At 38.5% G+C, this 19,432-nt stretch overlaps 1 protein-coding gene across 2 annotated transcripts in view; it reads left to right on the top strand.

The window, feature by feature from the left end:
* The window catches only part of LOC108719082 (unconventional myosin-X), a 185,172-nt gene extending 167,109 nt beyond the window's left edge, over nt 1-18,063 (top strand). The window contains exons 33-41 of one of the 2 annotated variants that reach the window (XM_018267695.2): nt 10,045-10,202; nt 10,468-10,591; nt 11,537-11,834; nt 12,372-12,579; nt 13,036-13,172; nt 14,257-14,377; nt 15,417-15,872; nt 16,265-16,456; nt 17,022-18,063. In XM_018267695.2, coding sequence (XP_018123184.1) covers nt 10,045-10,202; nt 10,468-10,591; nt 11,537-11,834; nt 12,372-12,579; nt 13,036-13,172; nt 14,257-14,377; nt 15,417-15,872; nt 16,265-16,456; nt 17,022-17,132 — 1,805 coding nt within the window. In that variant the 3' untranslated portion in view covers nt 17,133-18,063. Of the gene's footprint in view, nt 1-10,044; nt 10,203-10,467; nt 10,592-11,536; nt 11,835-12,371; nt 12,580-13,035; nt 13,173-14,256; nt 14,378-15,416; nt 15,873-16,264; nt 16,457-17,021 lie in introns of those variants that run through there. The other variant, XM_018267699.2, reaches the window with a different exon arrangement.
* The last annotated feature ends 1,369 nt before the right edge of the window (nt 18,064-19,432 follow it).

Genomic DNA, 19,432 nt, shown 5'->3' with positions numbered 1-19,432 from the left:
AAGGCAGTCAACAAAAATAGTCCAGCTGTACTGGTAAATGAAAATGTCCTTTTCCCAAAGGTCCCACAGTCTCCCACTTGGGCAATATAAGTCCAGCAAACAAAATAAACTGTTAACTCACTGTCCTTTGGAGATTGCTTGTGCTTTTCTCCTGGAAGCAGCCCGCTCCCCAAACACTTAAGGCCTGTACAGCTGATTCAGAGAGAGAATTCCACATCTTCACAGCTCTCACTTTAAAAAACCCCTTCCGAATATTTAGGTGGAACCTCTTTTCTTCTAATCGGAATGGGTGACCTTGTGTCAGCTGGAAAGACCTACTGGTAAATAAAGCATTAGAGAGATTATTATACGATCCCCTTATATATTTATACATAGTTATCATATCACCCCTTAAGCGCCTCTTCTCCAGCATGAACATCCCCAATTTGGCCAGTCTTTCCTCATAGCTAAGATTTCCCATACCTTTTACCAGCTTAGTTGCCCTTCTCTGTACCCTCTCTAATACAATACGTTTGTGGGGCATAGTATCAAACGCTTTGGCAAAATCCAAATAGATCACATATACTGCCCCCCCCCACTATCCAGCATCTTACTTACATCATCATAAAAAGAAATCAGATTTGTCTGACATGACCTATCCTTCATAAATCCATACTGCTCATAATGCCATTGACTAGGACAAAATTTTGAATGTGATCCCTTAACCCTTTGCCTGCCAAGCACGTACACCGTACGTTCTGGCAGGCAAGGGCTTTAACTGCCAAGCACGTACATTGTACGTGCTTGCAGTTTTACTTGCTGTACTCTGCATCAGCGGCTTTAGCCGCCTCTGCAGAGGTTTAGCAGCATTGACAGCCCCCTGGGCAACGAGGCTGGGGGGCTGTCATGTCGGTCCTGCGACTGGATTGTCGCAGGGCCGACCTAAAAGAGGCAGACACAGCAAATCGCGTGTCTGCCTTGCTGCTCTGCTTCCTCCTGCTCACCTCGTGTTCCAGCGACGCCCACACACTTCCTGCTTGCTGTGAATCTGCAGATCTCTCTTCTCCAGCTCTTAGATCAGCCAAAAACGGTAAGTGCCCTTTATTTTACACACTTGCATACACCTACCTACATTATACACACATACACACATATTTTAGTAGTAAAAAAAAAAAAAAAAAAACGTTTTTTTTAATTTTTCATTTTCCACTTATATGCACTTATATGCATTTATATACACTTATATGGACTTATATACACACTTATACACACTTATACACTGTCACACAATTCTTGGAAGTGTACACACATGTATACACATTTTATTTTTTTTACTTTTTCATTTCACCAATTTGTGTTTTTTTTACCCATAAAAACTGTTTATTTCAGCAGCATGACTATTGGATAATCGATTTCGGCCACTAATTATGCTGTCGGTGCAGTTATTTTGTTATTTCATTGATTTGCACAATTTTTGTGGTTTTATTGCAATTTTATCCCTGGATTATTGTTCCTTATGTATCTTTAGTATAGTTTTGCTGTTTGGTGCTTTGGTATATCATTTTACTTAGATTGATCCGTCAGAATATATGCTTTCCAAAAATATATGGTTTTCTGGGGTCTTTTTACAGTTTGGGGGTCTTACGGCACATAATGCACAGTTGGGGTTCTCTTTTCAGCAGCTTAGTTGGCCAGCGTGAAAATTCATATGCACATTTTTCATTTGGGGCCGTACACACCATATACTTTGGTAAATCTATGCATATTGGGCATCAAACTATTCAGTAGACCTCTGATGTCCATATTTGGGGTGATTTTTCTTTGTACGTAAAACATTGTGTGAGATAAATGTGGCATACTTCAACATTTTTAGGCGATTTTCAGAAATGTAAAATCTCTATGTTTATAAAAGTTTTGCAGTTTGGTACTTTGCTGTAGAAAGACGTCTTTATCTTGGTTGTTTTCGTCAGAATGTGTACTTTCCAAAAACATATGGTTTTGGGGGGGTCTTTGCTGTTAGGAGGGTCTTGAGGCACATAATATGAAGTCAATGGTCTATGTTTACAGAAGGCGAATCGGCAGCAGAGAAAACTCATATTCACTATTTACATTTGGGATCCGCACATGCCAGCTGCCTTGGTATATCAATGCATATTGGGCATAAAACTGTTCAGTAGACCCTTGGCATCAGTATTTATGGTGTTTTACAATTGTATGTAAGAAGTTGGGTGAGATAAATGCGGCCAATTGCAATATTTTTAGGCGATTTTCAGAAATGTAAAAACCGTTGCTTTTATCGCCAAATTTAGGAAAGGCTTGCGACTTGGTACTGTGGAGTACAAAGACATGCATACCCAATTTGGATTCGCGGGAATGTGTACTTTCCGAAAATATATGGTTTTCTGGGGCGAACATACTTTTTTCTACCTTTGCCCCCCCCCAAAACTATGTAAATGTGTTGATTTTGCAGTACCTGAAATGACAGACCATATGGGGGTCTTCCTTTTGGGGCCCTATATGCCACGTGCTTGGGTACACCTATACATATTGGGCATCAAACTGTTCAGAGGACCCTAGGCTTTCATATTTGGGGTGATATCTCTTGATACCTAAAAGTATGTGGGTTATACGATGCTGCAGGGTAGAAACTTTGAGGTGATTTTTGGAAATGTCGCCAAAATTATCAAATTTAGGAATGGTTTGCGGCTTGGTACTTTGGAGTACAAAGACATCCATACCCAATTTAGATTCGTGGGAATGTGTACTTTCCGAAAATATATGGTTTTCTGGGTTGAAATTACTTTTTTCTGCCTTTGCCCCCCCCAAAACGATGTAAATGTGTTGATTTTGCAGTACCTAAAATGAAAGACCATATGGGGTTCTTCCTTTTCGGGCCTCTATATGCCACGTGCTTGGGTACACCTATACATATTGTGCATCAAACTGTTCAGAGGACCCTAGGCTTTCATATTTGGGGTGAGTTCTCTTGATACCTAAAAGTATGTGGGTAATACGATGCTGCAGGGTAGAAATTTTGAGGTGATTTTTGGAAATGTCACCAAAATCACCAAATTTAGGAATGGTTTTCGGCTTCGTACTTTGTAGTACAAAGACATGCATACCCAATTTAGATTCGTGGGAATGTGTACTTTCTGAAAATATATGGTTTTCTGGAGTGAACTTAATTTTTCCTACATTTGCCCCCCTCAAAACGATGTAAATGTGTTGATTTTGCAGTATCTGAATCGACAGACCATATGGGGGTCTTCCTTTTGGGGCCCCTATATGCCACGTGCTTGGGTACACCTATACATATAGGGCATCAAACTGTTCAGAGGACCCTAGGCTTTCATATTTGGGGTGATTTATCTTGATACCTAAAAGTATGTGGGAAATATGATGCTCCAGGTTGGAAATTTTGAGGTGATTTTTGGAAATGTCACCAAAATCACCAAATTTAGGAATGATTTGCGGCATTGTACTTTGGAGTACAAAGACATGCATACCCAATTTAGATTCGTGGGAATGTGTACTTTCCGAAAATATATGGTTTTCTTGGGTGAACTTACTTTTTTCTACTTTTGCCCCCCCAAAACGAGGTAAATGTGTTGATTTTGCAGTACCTGAAATGACAGACCATATGGGGGGGGTCTTCATTTCAGGGCCCCTATATGCCACGTGTTTGGGTACACCTATACATGTTTGGCATAAAACTGTTCAGAGGACCCTAGGCTTTCATATTTGGGGTGATTTGTCTTGATACCTAAAAGTATGTGGGTAATACGATGCTGCAGGGTGGAAATTTTGAGGTGATTTTTGGAAATGTCACCAAAATCACCACATTTAGGAATGGTTTGTGGCTTGGTACTTTGGAGTAGAAAGACATGCATACCCAATTTGGATTCAGGGGAATGTGTACTTTACGAAAATATATGGTTTTCTGGGGTGAACGTACTTTTTTCTACCTTTGTCCCACCCCCCCCAAACAATGTAAATGTGTTGATTTTGCAGTATCTGAAATGACAGACCAAATGGGGGTCTTCCTTTTGGGGCCCCTGTCTGCCACGTGCTTGGGTACACCTATACATATTGGGCATCAAACTGTTCAGAGGACCCTAGGCTTTCATATTTGGGGTGATATCTCTTGATACCTAAAAGTATGTGGGTAATACGATGCTGCAGGGTAGAAATTTTGAGGTGATTTTTGGAAGTATCACCAAAATCACCAAATTTAGGAATGATTTGCGGCTTGGTACTTTGGAGTACAAACACATGCATACCCAATTTAGATTCATGGGAATGTGTACTTTCCGAAAATATATGGTTTTCTGGGGTGAACCCACTTTTTCCTACTTTTGACCCCCCCAAAACGATGTAAATGTGTTGATTTTGCAGTACCTGAAATGACAGACCATATGGGGGCCTTCCTTTTGGGGCCCCTGTATGCCACGTGCTTGGGTACACCTATACATATTGGGCATCAAACTGTTCAGAGGACCCTAGGCTTTCATATTTGGGGTGATTTCTCTTGATACCTAAAAGTATGTGGGTAATACGATGCTGCAGGGTAGAAATTTTGAGGTGATTTTTGGAAATATCACCAAAATCACCAAATTTAGGAATGGTTTGCAGCTTTGTACTTTGGAGTGCAAAGACATGCATACCCAATTTAGATTCGTGTGAATGTGTACTTTCCGAAAATATATGGTTTTCTGGGGTGAACTTACTTTTTTCTACTTTTGACCCCCCCAAAACGATGTAAATGTGTTGATTTTGCTGTACCTGAAATGACAGACCATATGGGGGTCTTCCTTTTGGGGCTCCTGTATGCCACATGCTTGGGTACACCTATACATATTGGGCATCAAACTGTTCAGAGGACCCTAGGCTTTCATATTTGGGGTGATTTTGCTTGATACCTAAAAGTATGTGGGTAATACAATGCTGCAGGGTAGAAATTTTGAGGTGATTTTTGGAAGTATCACCAAAATCACCAAATTTAGGAATGATTTGCGGCTTGGTACTTTGGAGTACAAACACATGCATACCCAATTTAGATTCATGGGAATGTGTACTTTCCGAAAATATATGGTTTTCTGGGGTGAACCCACTTTTTTCTACTTTTGACCCCCCCAAAACGATGTAAATGTGTTGATTTTGCAGTACCTGAAATGACAGACCATATGGGGGCCTTCCTTTTGGGGCCCCTGTATGCCACGTGCTTGGGTACACCTATACATATTGGGCATCAAACTGTTCAGAGGACCCTAGGCTTTCATATTTGGGGTGATTTCTCTTGATACCTAAAAGTATGTGGGTAATACAATGCTGCAGGGTAGAAATTTTGAGGTGATTTTTGGAAATGTCACCAAAATCACCAAATTTAGGAATGGTTTGCGGCTTGGTACTTTGTAGTACAAAGACATGCATACCCAATTTAGATTCGTGTGAATGTGTACTTTCTGAAAATATATGGTTTTCTGGGGTGAACTTACTTTTTTCTACTTTTGACCCCCCCAAAACGATGTAAATGTGTTGATTTTGCAGTACCTGAAATGACAGACCATATGGGGGCCTTCCTTTTGGGGCCCCTGTATGTCACGTGCTTGGGTACACCTATACATATTGGGCATCAAACTGTTCAGAGGACCCTAGGCTTTCATATTTGGGGTGATATCTCTTGATACCTAAAAGTATGTGGGTAATACGATGCTGCAGGGTAGAAATTTTGAGGTGATTTTTGGAAATATCACCAAAATCACCAAATTTAGGAATGGTTTGCAGCTTTGTACTTTGGAGTACAAAAACATGCATACCCAATTTAGATTCGTGGGAATGTGTACTTTCCGAAAATATATGGTTTTCTGGGGTGAACTTACTTTTTTCTACTTTTGACCCCCCCAAAACGATGTAAATGTGTTGATTTTGCTGTACCTGAAATGACAGACCATATGGGGGTCTTCCTTTTGGGGCCCCTGGATGCCACATGCTTGGGTACACCTATACATATTGGGCATCAAACTGTTCAGAGGACCCTAGGCTTTCATATTTGGGGTGATTTTGCTTGATACCTAAAAGTATGTGGGTAATACAATGCTGCAGGGTAGAAATTTTGAGGTGATTTTTGGAAGTATCACCAAAATCACCAAATTTAGGAATGATTTGCGGCTTGGTACTTTGGAGTACAAACACATGCATACCCAATTTAGATTCATGGGAATGTGTACTTTCCGAAAATATATGGTTTTCTGGGGTGAACTTACTTTTTTCTACTTTTGACCCCCCAAAACGATGTAAATGTGTTGATTTTGCTGTACCTGAAATGACAGACCATATGGGGGTCTTCCTTTTGGGGCCCCTGTATGCCACGTGCTTGGGTACACCTATACATATTGGGCATCAAACTGTTCAGAGGACCCTAGGCTTTCATATTTGGGGTGATTTTGCTTGATACCTAAAAGTATGTGGGTAATACGATGCTGCAGGGTAGAAATTTTGAGGTGATTTTTGGAAATATCATCAAAATCACCAAATTTAGGAATGGTTTGCGGCTTTGTACTTTGGAGTACAAACACATGCATACCCAATTTAGATTCGTGGGAATGTGTACTTTCCGAAAATATATGGTTTTCTGGGGTGAACCCACTTTTTTCTACTTTTGACCCCCCCAAAACGATGTATATGTGTTGATTTTGCAGTACCTGAAATGACAGACCATATGGGGGTCTTCCTTTTGGGGCCCCTGTATGCCACGTGCTTGGGTACACCTATACATATTGGGCATCAAACTGTTCAGAGGACCCTAGGCTTTCATATTTGGGGTGATTTCTCTTGATACCTAAAAGTATGTGGGTAATACGATGCTGCAGGTTAGAAATTTTGAGGTGATTTTTGGAAATGTCGCCAAAATCACCAAATTTAGGAATCGTTTGCGGCTTGGTACTTTGTAGTACAAACACATGCATACCCAATTTAGATTCGTGGGAATGTGTACTTTCCGAAAATATATGGTTTTCTGGGATGAACTTATTTTTTTTTACTTTTACCCCACCCCAAAACGATGCAAATGTGTTGATTTTGCAGTATCTGGAATTACAGAACTGATAGCTCAAATGAGGTGTCTACATTTTAGGGCCCCTATATGTCACGTGCTTGGGTACACCTATACATATTTCGCATCAAACTGTTCAGTGGACCCCAGGCTTTCATATTTGGGGTGTTTTACATTGATACCTAATGATGTGTGGGAGATACGATTCTGTAGATTGGAAGCTTTGAGGTCATTTTTCAAAAAATTCACCAATTTCTATAAAACATTATAACTTTAGGAAACAATTGCAACTTGGTAGTTTGGAGTACAACGATATGTTTACCCATTTTTGATTCACCAGAATCTGTTCTTTCTAATAATGGGTAGTTTTCTAGGGTAAACCTACTGTTAGTGGAATGTTTGGCCTTGAAATCAGAAGTATGCCGTTTGGGGAGCGGTGCTTTGGACATTTGCTAGTGTACTGCTTTTAGATTTTGATCTATACAAGTGAGAAATCTCCATAAAACTATATATATTTGGTATTGCCGCGTTCAGGAGACATAGACCTTTCCAAATCAGCTGTGTTCTCATACATAAAGTAAATAATGTTTCTGATATATGTGATTGTTCTTTGTGAAACATGATTTTTTTCATTTTATTGGACACTTAGAAGCCTATATTTTTTTACAGAAGTAGAATTACACCAAAATTCTTGCATATTTTCAAAGTTCAGGTTGTCCTGAAAAAAACAATATATTGTTTTCCTGGGTAAACTAAAAGACCGCCCCAGGAAGGGGCCTAAAAGTGAAAGAGTGCAAAATATCTAAAAACTGCTTGGCAGTAGATGTTCGCATCTAGGACAAAACGGCTGGCAGGGAAAGGGTTAACAAGCCTTCAAATAATTTGCCCACGACAGATGTCAAACCTACTGGCCTATAATTGTTAGGTTGAGATCGTAATCCCTTTTTAAATATTGGAATAACATCAGCTTTTCTCCAATCCATAGGCACCATACCAGATGAAAGTGAATCTGAGAAAATCAGAAATAGGGGCTGGTCTAAAACTGAACTAAGCTCTCTTAGAACCCGGGGGTGTATACCATCAGGCCCTGGAGCCTTGTTTACATTAATTTTTATTAAAGCTTTATGAATCATATCCTGAGTCAGCCACTGACTAGATTGAGCCATTAGTGCAGCTATAAAGTGAGCCTGGGAACTCAGACTCCTCTATTGTATACACTGATGAAAAGAACTGATTTAGCACATTTGCCTTTGTATCTGTTACAACCATACTGGTACCGTTATTTAATGGAGCAACACTCTCAACCTGCATCTTTTTACTATTAATATATTTAAAAAACTTTTTAGGGTTAGTTTTCACCTCCATCGCAATGAACTCTTCATTTCCTTTCTTTGCCTTCCGGATTGCTGATATACAACATTTATTACAGTGTTTATATTCATTAAATGCAGCTTCTGTCCCAACAGATTTGTACTTTTAAATGCCTTTCTCTTCTTTCCTATTAACTTCTTTACTTCTGTATTAAGCCACATAGGATGATTCTTAGAGCTTCTACATTTACTCCTTAAGGGAATAAATTGAGAACAGTAATGATTTAATATCATTTTAAATGACAACCATTTCTGTTCTGTGTTTTTAGCTGAAAACTTAATGTCCCAATCAATGCTCTGAAGGGCAGCCCTCAAGGCACTAAAATGAGCTTTTCCAAAATTCATGGTTTTTGATGCACCAGTATATATTTGTTTTTTGCACCAGACATTAAATGATATAACAGTATGGTCACTATTACACAGGAGTTCAATGACTTGCACATTTGCTATAAGTTCTGGGTCATTAGAGATCACTAGATCCAGAATAGCATTTTTTATGGTTGGCTCTTCAAAACCTGTGCCATAAAATTGTTATGCAACAAGTTTATAAACGTATCCCCATTAACTGATCTGGCAGTACTGTTGCTCCAGTCAATATCTGGATAATTAAAATCTCCCATTATCATTACTATACCCAAACTATCAGCCTTTTCTATTTGCATCAGGAGCTTAGCCTCCTCCTTGTCACTTACATTAGGTGGTCTATAGCATACACCTATAATTAATTTGCTGGTGAAGAACTCCACCCATAAGACTTCTGCTCCCTCGTTTTACATAACCTCCTCCTTTATATAAGCTTTTAAATCCTGCCTAACAAACAGACATACCCCTCCTCCTTTTCTATTGCCTCTGTCCCTCCGAAACAAAATATAGCTACTGATATTAACTGCCCAGTCATATGACTCATTCAGCCATGTTTCGGCCACACCAATCACATCATATTTTCCCTCCAGCACCAGCACCTCCAGCTCTCCCATTTTACCAGTCAGACCCCTTGCATTTGCAAACATACATTTAATACTGGTGCCATATTGAACATTTGACATGTTTTCCTCCCTATCCTTAACAGTACCCCCAGCCAAATCTCCTCCCCCATTTTCCCTTTCTTTGCCTACTATCTCATCTAACCTGTTTTCCACTGAATCTTTTACTGAACCCTCCCCCCCCATGCCTAGTTTAAAATCTCCTCCTACCCTCTAGCCGTCTTCTCTCCCAAAACAACTGCACCATCATCATTGAGGTGCAGCCCATCCCTAGCAAAGAGCCTGTAGCCTACTGAGAAATCAGCCCAGTTCTCCCAAAACCCTCCTCCCTACACCAATCTTTCAGCCACACAGTAATCTCCCTACGCTCCCGCTGTCTCCTTAGCGTTGCTCGTGGCTCAGGTAATATCTCTGAGAAAATTACCTTGGAAGTCCTCGCCCTCAACTTTAGACCTAGTTTTTTAAAATCGTTCTTGAGGACTTCACCACTTCCTCTAACTTTGTCATTGGTACCTCTGGGTCTTGGTACACATAGGTGTAGCCATACAGGACTATATCTAATAATGCAGTAATATAATCATTTAGAATATAATTTTCTTCAAGTAAATTCAGTGTTTTAGTGGTGCAGCAGTGCTTCTGATTAATCCTAAAATTTCTTTAGGGTACTGGAATGTGACAGTATATGGACGCAAGCACTGCTATGGCTTATACAGCAAACTGCTCAATGAAGCTACGCGATGGTCTAGTGCCATTCAGAATGTCATTGATACAAAGGCTCCAATAGACACACCAACAAAACAACTGATTCAGGATATAAAGGTATACCGCACCTTTTATGCTTTGTATGCTTCTGAGGGAAGGGATTTTCCCCATATATGGATGAGGGTTCTGTGTTGCAAAGTGAATTGGATTTTCCTTTAATTATATTTGTGTTTGGACAACACAGTTGTAAGTGGAAATAAATATCGCCCAAGCATTTAGATACTGAACCCTAGGAGCAGCTTTTGAGGCACTCTACTCTTTACCTATGGTATATTATTCATATATTTAATGGTTTCATATTGGCTGTTGGTGTCTTTTATAGGAAAACTCCCTAAACAGTGAAGTGGTGGAGCAGATTTACAGGAGAAATCCAATTTTGCGTTATACCCATCATCCCCTACATTCACCCTTACTGCCACTACCCTATGCAGACATTAACCTCAACAGTAAGTGCACTCTTACCGTAAAGAAGCCTGAAAAGTATTTGGCTAAATCCTATAGTAGTTGTACATTTAGAAGAATCCTCTATCTATTGGATTTAGTTGTAGTGCTTAGTGATTAGTGTTGTGTTTTGGTAGCCGAGGATGAGCTCATTCTTGTGTGAATGGCATGCCACATGCTTAGTATTATCTGGGCTGCTATTAAAAATCTATTACTAATGGTCTTGTCCCATGGACTTGTCATATCAGTTACTAATTATTAATACTCATGGACTTGTCACATGGATGTTTTAGGTTTTCTGTTTTTTAAGCTGGCAAGCTGTCATACAGGCTCATTGATGGGCCCATACACGGGCGAGTAAGCTGCCAACTAGGACTGGAGGGACAAATTCTACATCTTTTATTAGCCAAAGTATGACCACGTACAGTTTATATTCCCATATATAATAAAATGCATTGTTAGCCCTGGTTCAGTAATTCAACCATTTTTGCTTTTTGAACATGCTTTGCTTTTGAACATGTCAAACGCTGATAGGTTTCTATAGGTGATTAGCTCAGTAGAATACCTCTAAAATATAAACACTGGTGAATGATTGGTGAATAGATCAGCTTCAATTAATGCAGTCTGACTACTAGTCAGCCATCAAGAAGTTATATTTTAGAATATGTTTAAGACTTATAGGAATATATAAGGGATATTTTATGAATGAACCCAGGCATAGGTGCCAAGGCACTTTAGTGTGCAAAATCATTTACCCAGCATTTGCCACACTCTACAACAGACACCACATGATGGGAATATTGTTAAAATGTACCCTGCAGGGCAGCAGTGCGGTAAGTAAAACTTAGTAGTATTTATTTTACATAAACTACAGCATTTCTAAACTAGGATAATAATTAAATACTATAAAGTATTTTATCTTAATCTACTTTAAAAAAAATTCCACCTAGTGCTGAAAGACAAAGGTTATACAACTCTCCAAGATGAAGCCATCAAGATTTTTAATTCCCTGCAGCAACTTGAATCTCTCTCCGATCCTGTCCCAATAATTCAGGGAATCCTTCAGACAGGCCATGATTTGCAACCTTTGAGAGATGAACTCTACTGCCAGCTCATCAAACAAACAAATAAAGTGCCTAATCCAGGGAGCACAGGGAATCTGTATCATTGGCAAATACTTACCTGTTTGAGTTGCACCTTCCCACCAAGTCGAAGGATTGTAAAGTATCTGAAATTTCACCTTAAGAGGTAGGTATTCAATAATTTAATGTAGCTGTCTGGAAATTGGAAGATCAAGAGTTTAAAATATTGGATACAGAGAAGGGTATAGGACCTGTGGATAGTTGTGCACAAATCTCCATAGATTAAGCAGGCAGGTAATTTAAATGTTGCTCAAGGAATACAATTCTAGCGATAGAAAGGTCCTATAAACCCTACCATGAAGCCAAGAGATCTAACATTTGTATAAAATTGTCTTTACAATGTAAGTGTTTAGGGTTGATTTCATAATTTTCATAAACGAAATAAACAGCAGACTTGAGAACACCATGCCATATAGGTGGTGGGGACCTTAGGGTTGATTTCATAATTTTCATAAACTAAATAAACAGCAGACTTGAGAACACCATGCCATATAGGTGGTGGGGACCTTAGGGTTGCATATTGACAACTTTAAGGTAGTTCCAGCCTGTCATTAAAGGTGGCCATTCAGTTGTGAGATAAAGTACTTGGCCCCACCTTTAGCCAAATAAAGGTTCAGACTTTTTTTTAACTTCCTTCCTACAGAATACGAGAACAATATCAAGGCTCAGAAATGGAAAAATATGCAGTGTTTATTTATGAATCTCTAAAGAAATCCAAATGCCGGGAGTTTGTGCCGTCTAGAGCTGAAATAGAAGCTTTAATTATCCGCCAAGAAATTACAACCATTGTGTACTGCCATGGAGGGGGAGCGTGCAAGATCACTATCAACTCACACACCACAGCAGGAGAGGTGAGCCAATGAGCCAGTGAGAACGTTCATAATTAAGCAAACTTTGCAGATCACCGGAGCTAACACCTGCTTTTGTCCTTGTTTTTCTGTGCACTGTCCTTCATAATCTTTCAATAGTTAATTTGTCTTTTAAATGGAAAGTGTCTGCAATACAAAATATATGTTCATGATGATGAGATCAATAACAATCAAGCTACATTTTGTAGATTACAGTATGTGCTAATGGCCTTCTTCTATAATACTGTTTACAGAAAATGCCTACATTTCCCAAGTACATATAAACAGATGGGAATAGAAGTATGTTGATATCATTAAGATTGCATTGGGTTAATATACTATAGACAGACACATTGGGAAAAGACACAAGCACATGACAACATTTCTTATTTCTTCCTCTTATATATTATAAGATATTCCTGCAAATTGCTTAAAAAATTAATTTACATGTCATTCTAGGTTGTTGAAAAGCTAATTAGGGGTCTGGCGATGGAAGACAGCAGAAACATGTTTGCACTGTTTGAATACAATGGGACCACTGATAAAGCCATTGAAAGCAGAACTGTTGTTGCTGATGTTTTAGCTAAATTTGAAAAGTAAGCACCACCCCATTGTTTTTTTACTGTCATGTAGTGTTTGGGTTTTTCTCTATTAGTAACAATTGAATAAAACATTTTTCGGTTGGTAAAATACTGGCCAGGTGGTAACTTTAAGAAAAATATTAGTTTTAAAATTTAAAATAGTCCACTGGTGTTATACACCCAGTCCATCCTGTTATTCTCCTGATGTGACCTACTTTCCGCCTTCACAGCCAGCTTCTCCTGACCTGCCCAAATCCCAAACACCTTTATGTCAAGTAAGTGTTTTATAGAGAAGGTGGAAAACCTACATATGACATATCCTTAAGGCATCCAGGTCGTGCTGTCTGTGAAGGCAGTCTGCTAGGTGTTGAAAGAGATTTCATTATTCTTTGAAGGCTTTTCAGCCATGGCACTTCCATAAGCTTAAAGGGACCTGTCACCCAGACACAAAAAAAGCCATGTTTTAAGTATTTTCAAATTAAACATAAAACCTACATTATTTTTTCTGTTAAAGCATCCATATACAAATACATTTAAAAGTCTTAGCTGCCAATCATATAATGCTTGCCCCTCCTCTATGCCTTAGGCATAAGGGCTAGGGCATCTAATTACTTTCCCTTTTCATTTTGCACTTTCTAGATGTCAGTGTCCTCCTCACATTCCCCCTCCATCCTCGCCATCTAATTGTGCAGCCAGTGCATGGGCATCAGGTGGAGCATAAACAAGATGTTGGCGTGATGCAAAGCTTGCTTTAATAACAGTGTCCACAAAACGACACCTGCTTGCTGTGATTGTGAATTACAAGACTAAAAGAAACAAGATTTTAAAAAAAAAGTAGTAGAAAGTGAAAGTTATTTTGCTTGACTAATGTCATAAAATAGGGTTTGGAATTATTTTTTAGGGTGACAGGTCCCCTTTAAAGTAATATTAAATTATGAGTTATGGATTATGATTAAAAATAACTTCATAACATATATTGTGTCCCTTTAACATTATTAATAAACATTATTTACACTTGTTTTTCTTTATAGTATATGTGCAATTGCTGCTTACAGTTGGTTAAGATAAAATAAAAAGTGTGTATTTGCATTCTCTGCAGGCTGGCTGTGAGTTCAGAAACAAGAGATAAGCCCTGGAAATTTTACTTTAAGCTTTACTGCTTCCTAGACACAGAACATGTTCCAAAGGACAGCGTGGAATATGTATTTATGTTTGAGCAGGTGAGACATAAATAAAGAACAATTCTTCCTCTGTTACAACTAAAACGACCCAGTTTCCTTCTCCCTGACACAAAGGCCTTAGGCACAATACAGACTTTGGCCTTATTGCCTGGGGAGTAATAGGGAACACGGTGCACAGTTGTTATGTGACTGCTGAGGAGGTGACCTTGCATGGTCTGATTCACCACAAAAACTCTAGCTGTAGCATTCGTCAACTGACTGACATTCACATGAAAATTAAAATTAATCAAATCACATTTAGGGGCAGATTTTTCAAGGGTCGAATTTAGAGTTTCTAAAAACTCCCATAAACTCCCTAGTCAAATAACACATAAACATTAACTCGAAATTAGAATTTTTTACTTCCACCCTTGATAAATCTACCCCATATTGTCATCTCTTCTGCATACAAAAGAAAGCATACTAATTAGACAAAGTCCTTTTCCTGCACCCAACCATATGATAAATAGTATACACACTCACAAACCAGCATATACAAAAAGACATACTTCAGTGTGCACAAAAAAAGTAAGGGATAAACAAAAGAAAGAAAGCGTCCACTCCTTCTTGTGACATAACAGAGTATCCGTCGATTCATTTGTTCAATCACAACCGTGACTAAAATCTATTGCCAACCCCACTATAAAGTGCGATTAATTGTGCCTAGTTATACCTCAATTTAAACCCGTGGGTTTTTTCCTTCCATATATCTCCGTTCACAGTGTAAACTATTACTATCAGTATACTGTGCTATAAAGTGCATATCTATTTTCTCCTTCTCACAACCAATTAAAAATAATATCCGGTTACCTGGCAGTCTGTCTTGTCCATGGCATATCAGATCACTACAGTCTGGTCATGTTTGGTACCAATTGCACGTGATCCAACTGTCACAGTTAGAACCCAATGGTTGCACTTGCAATAAGAAATAAAACTGTATAACATACATATTCCTCCTGACAAGGCATGATGCAGTCTGCACCTTTATGTGACCTCGTTTTCTTTGACTGAACTTACTGAAGTTCTCTCCTTTCATTAGGCTCATGAAGCTGTTATCTGTGGCCACTACCCCGCACCCGAGGAAACACTGCAGATCCTGGCTGCTTTGAGATTGCAGTATACACAAGGAGATTATAGTCTACACACCAATGTGCCAGAGATGGAGGAATTCTACCCCTTGCAAAAACTAAAGGCCCGAATTACCCAGTCCACCAAAGTATCCTCTACATTAGAACGATGTGAGAGGAAGAGATCTAGTTTCTTAGAAGGAACTTTAAGAAGGAGTTTCAGAAGTGGATCTGTTAGTAAACAGAAACAACTGGAAGAGGAGCAGATGCAGGAAATGTGGGTGAAAGAGGAGGTGCTCTCAACTAGAACCAATATTATTGACAAATGGAAAAGGTTTCAAGGCATGAATACTGATCAGTGTATGACCAAGTACATGGCTTTGATAAAGGAGTGGCCTGGTTATGGATCAGCCCTCTTTGATGTAGAGGTAAGAAAAATATGCTAGCCCAATTTCTAAGGCCCTTTTTTAGAATTTTGGCATTAATTAATTTTAATAAGAAACTCCAACAACTTCATGAATACAATGTACATCTTAGAATAAGGTATTGACTTCCTTCTGCCCTAGAGCTGTTGCATAGCTACAACACCCAGCATCTTTCTATAGACTAAGCTTGCAGAGTGGTCAAGGGTGCTTTACAGTTGCTTTAGAATTAATGTCTCAAAGAACTGACTTCCTTATTTCAAAATATTATCAAAATGTGCATAAAACATTACACATGTTTTATAGTTTTGCTACTGCTAAAATTTCAACATTACACATGTTTTATAGTTTTGCTACTGCTAAAATTTCTTGTTATTGTGTTTCTTGTGATGCTCTAGTGTAAAGAAGGTGGATTTCCACAGGAACTGTGGTTGGGTGTCTGTGTTGAGGCTGTTTCTGTTTACAAAAGAGGGGAGGGAAGACCCCTGGAAGTGTTTCACTATGAACATATTCTTTCTTTCGGTGCACCATATGCCAATAACTACAAGATAGTTGTAGATGAGCGTGAACTACTGTTTGAAACAAGTGCGGTAAGTATTGTTTCATGCCATGTAAGAATCTCTACTTCAATTTTAAAAGACTTCACAATGGACATCTATCGTTGAGAAAAATTTAATGCACTTCTGTATTTTTGGTCATATACAGATCTAGTAATCTAGGGCTATCAGTAATTCATGTGTCCTAATTTATATAAAAGTATATATTTGTATATCCCGTGCCACTAGGTTTCACTAAATGTACACAGATTTAAAACCAAAGGAAAAATAACACATATAACCACAGTAAATTCCAGAACCACAGATGTTAAGTAAGGGTCAGTACTTAGATCAACCTAATGCAGACCAGGTTCAATACAACTCAAGGTGTCTATTTATAAAACAGTGAAGAATTAAGGCAGAGGGAAGTGAAGCAGCTGGTTTTGTGTCTTTCCAATAAATTCAGTAGCTTTTCAGTGATGAGATTATCAAAAAGAGGGTAAATATTGATTTGGCCTGATAGATGTTTAGCATCTTCCCACATAGGATTTAGATCATATTCTGCATAATCACACACACATATTTATGTACATCTATCTTGCTTTTTTCTCCCAATAAGGTGGTTGAGATAGCCAAGCTAATGAAGGCCTACATCAGCATGATTGTGAAGAAACGGTACAGCACCACTCGTTCTGAAAGCAGCCATGGCAGCCAGGGGAGCTCCAGGTGAAAGCTTTGCCTGCTGAGCACATATCGTAAGTCTGAAGAATATGGATAATTGGTGCTATAAAAAAAGAGACATCAAGGAAAAAACAAGGGATCTTCAGCAAAGTGTTGGAACTTGAAACAGAAGGTTGAGTCTCTCATGCTGGAAGATCCAGTGCCTAAAACAGCCAGCAAGATTTCCAAAGCATTACTACTTGATATTGACAGATGCCTTACATACTAACTCACTGCAAATCCTGCAGTGTTAAAGTGCCTTCAGACTGTAGTAGCATACAGGCCTCAAAATCCGCCAGTTGTATTTTCTTTATTAAAAAAAGTATTGGATTCCTGGAATGCTGCAGGCAGCCTTCTTGTGAATCTAATGACGTGCTTGTTGGGGAGCACATTAATGTTTCTTTTAGCTTGTGTGAATATTTGGCCTTTGTAAATTTTAATTTTATTACAATATTTACATAAATCAGTGGAAAGGGAATCATAGTGTGCAATGATGTCTGTCCAGAGTGGTGCTTTGAACTATCCCTGTTGGTGGAAACCAGCAATTAAAATGTTACACATCCCATTCTACTTTGTATTTCTTCTTAACCAATCTGCATTTTCTACCTACTGTATTCTAAATTAAGAGATTGCATAACTTTAGAACAATATACAGTATTTATAAACTGCCTTATTATATAAATACATTAATATTATGGTAAGCACTTGGCTTACAAAAGTTTCCTCAGCTTCATACCATTTGGCACTGTAACGCTGTGAAAGTGCTTGTAAATAGATATTGATTTTGAGTGCTTTATTTTTGTATGGAAAATGTTAATATGAAGCAAAATATGACATTAAACTTCTAGATATTATAAGGTTAAAACATGGCTTCATATTATATGAGAATGTTACCAGTTCTAAGGATTTACTCAATGTTAAATAAACGTTTGTCACAAAAACATCTTGTATTTAATGAAAGCGAGTTTTCTGCACTAACAAGGTCCTGCATGTATTTTTACAGGTTCTATTTTATTGACAAAACGGAACATAAAAGAACAACCAGTAATAAACTTGTAAATTATTAGAAGATCCTGGTTTTCACACTATGTTTAACTGAATATTAGTATCCATTGCTAGAATAAGGGAATACTATTCACAAATATATTATACAGGTAAAGGATCCATTATGTGGAAACCCGTTATCCAAAAAGCTCCAAATTACGGAAAGGCAATCTCCCATAAACTCCAAATAATCAAAAAATTTTAAAATTATTTCCTTTTTCTCTGTAATATTAAAATAGTACCTTGTACTTGACCCCAACTAAGATATAATAATTCTAATCCTTATTAGAAGCAAAACCAGTTTATTGGGTTTAATGTTTAAATTATTTTTAAAAGCCCAGGTCCCGAGCATTCTGTATAACAGGTCCATGTACAAGAAATACAAGTGATATGGTAGAATAAGAGAAATATTGAACACCAAGGTCAACAGTGGCACAGGTCTCAATCCAATGGGACCAAACCCAGTATTCTTTATTTTAGAACAACTCCTGATCACATAAAAATAAGAGGCCCTTTTTATTGCGGTCCCTACCCAGTTGCTTCAGTGTAAGAGGTTGAAATGAACAGAATAAGTGTATCTTTAAGAGAAATAATATAATCATTACAGAAGCCATTTCCTTCTTACTGCTCCTTAGTAAGTTTAAGTAAAGAGGACCACCATTTGTTAAAGGCTGTTTAAGTTAGGATGGGAGCAGTGTTCCCTCTAATTCCTTCTGGTTATGTGCACATAAAATATATGCTTGCACACATTTTAAATGTGTATGTTCATTTTTAAAAACTGTCTGCTTAGGTCAGAATAAATACAAAATGTTGTGTTTGCACACAAAATTCTTTTTGCACACTACAATTTCTTCTGTGCTCTGGCCTGAGAACGTGTGTGTGCACAAGCACACAGTGTAGAGAAAACACTGGGTGGAAAGGTATCTCACAGTGAAAAGCCAAACGTCTGGGGGAAATGTTTAATATCACAAGATACAAATTTTGTCTAAAAGCACAAGAAAAGCCTTATTTCACTGTGGGCGTGCCAATATGTTCGTTTTCCCCCAGTTAATTCAGTCACTGACAAACTTTCACTTGGGAATGCACAGAGTGTGTCAAATCTGAAAACGTGTTGTTCATGAGTGAGTCTAAGGGTAGAACTACACGGACAAGTTTACGCGCGATACCGTCCATTCCGGCACGCTGAGATGAATCACAGGCGTCACGTCGGATGCGACGAATCTAAGGTAATGTCGGACGTTGACGCTGCGTGCATACGACACGACT

Source organism: Xenopus laevis, chromosome 6L (genome assembly GCF_017654675.1).
Source record: "Xenopus laevis strain J_2021 chromosome 6L, Xenopus_laevis_v10.1, whole genome shotgun sequence".
Taxonomy (NCBI): Eukaryota; Metazoa; Chordata; class Amphibia; order Anura; family Pipidae; genus Xenopus; species Xenopus laevis.
Note: the sequence above shows the minus strand (reverse complement) of the source record. Positions and strands in the feature narration are given on the sequence as shown.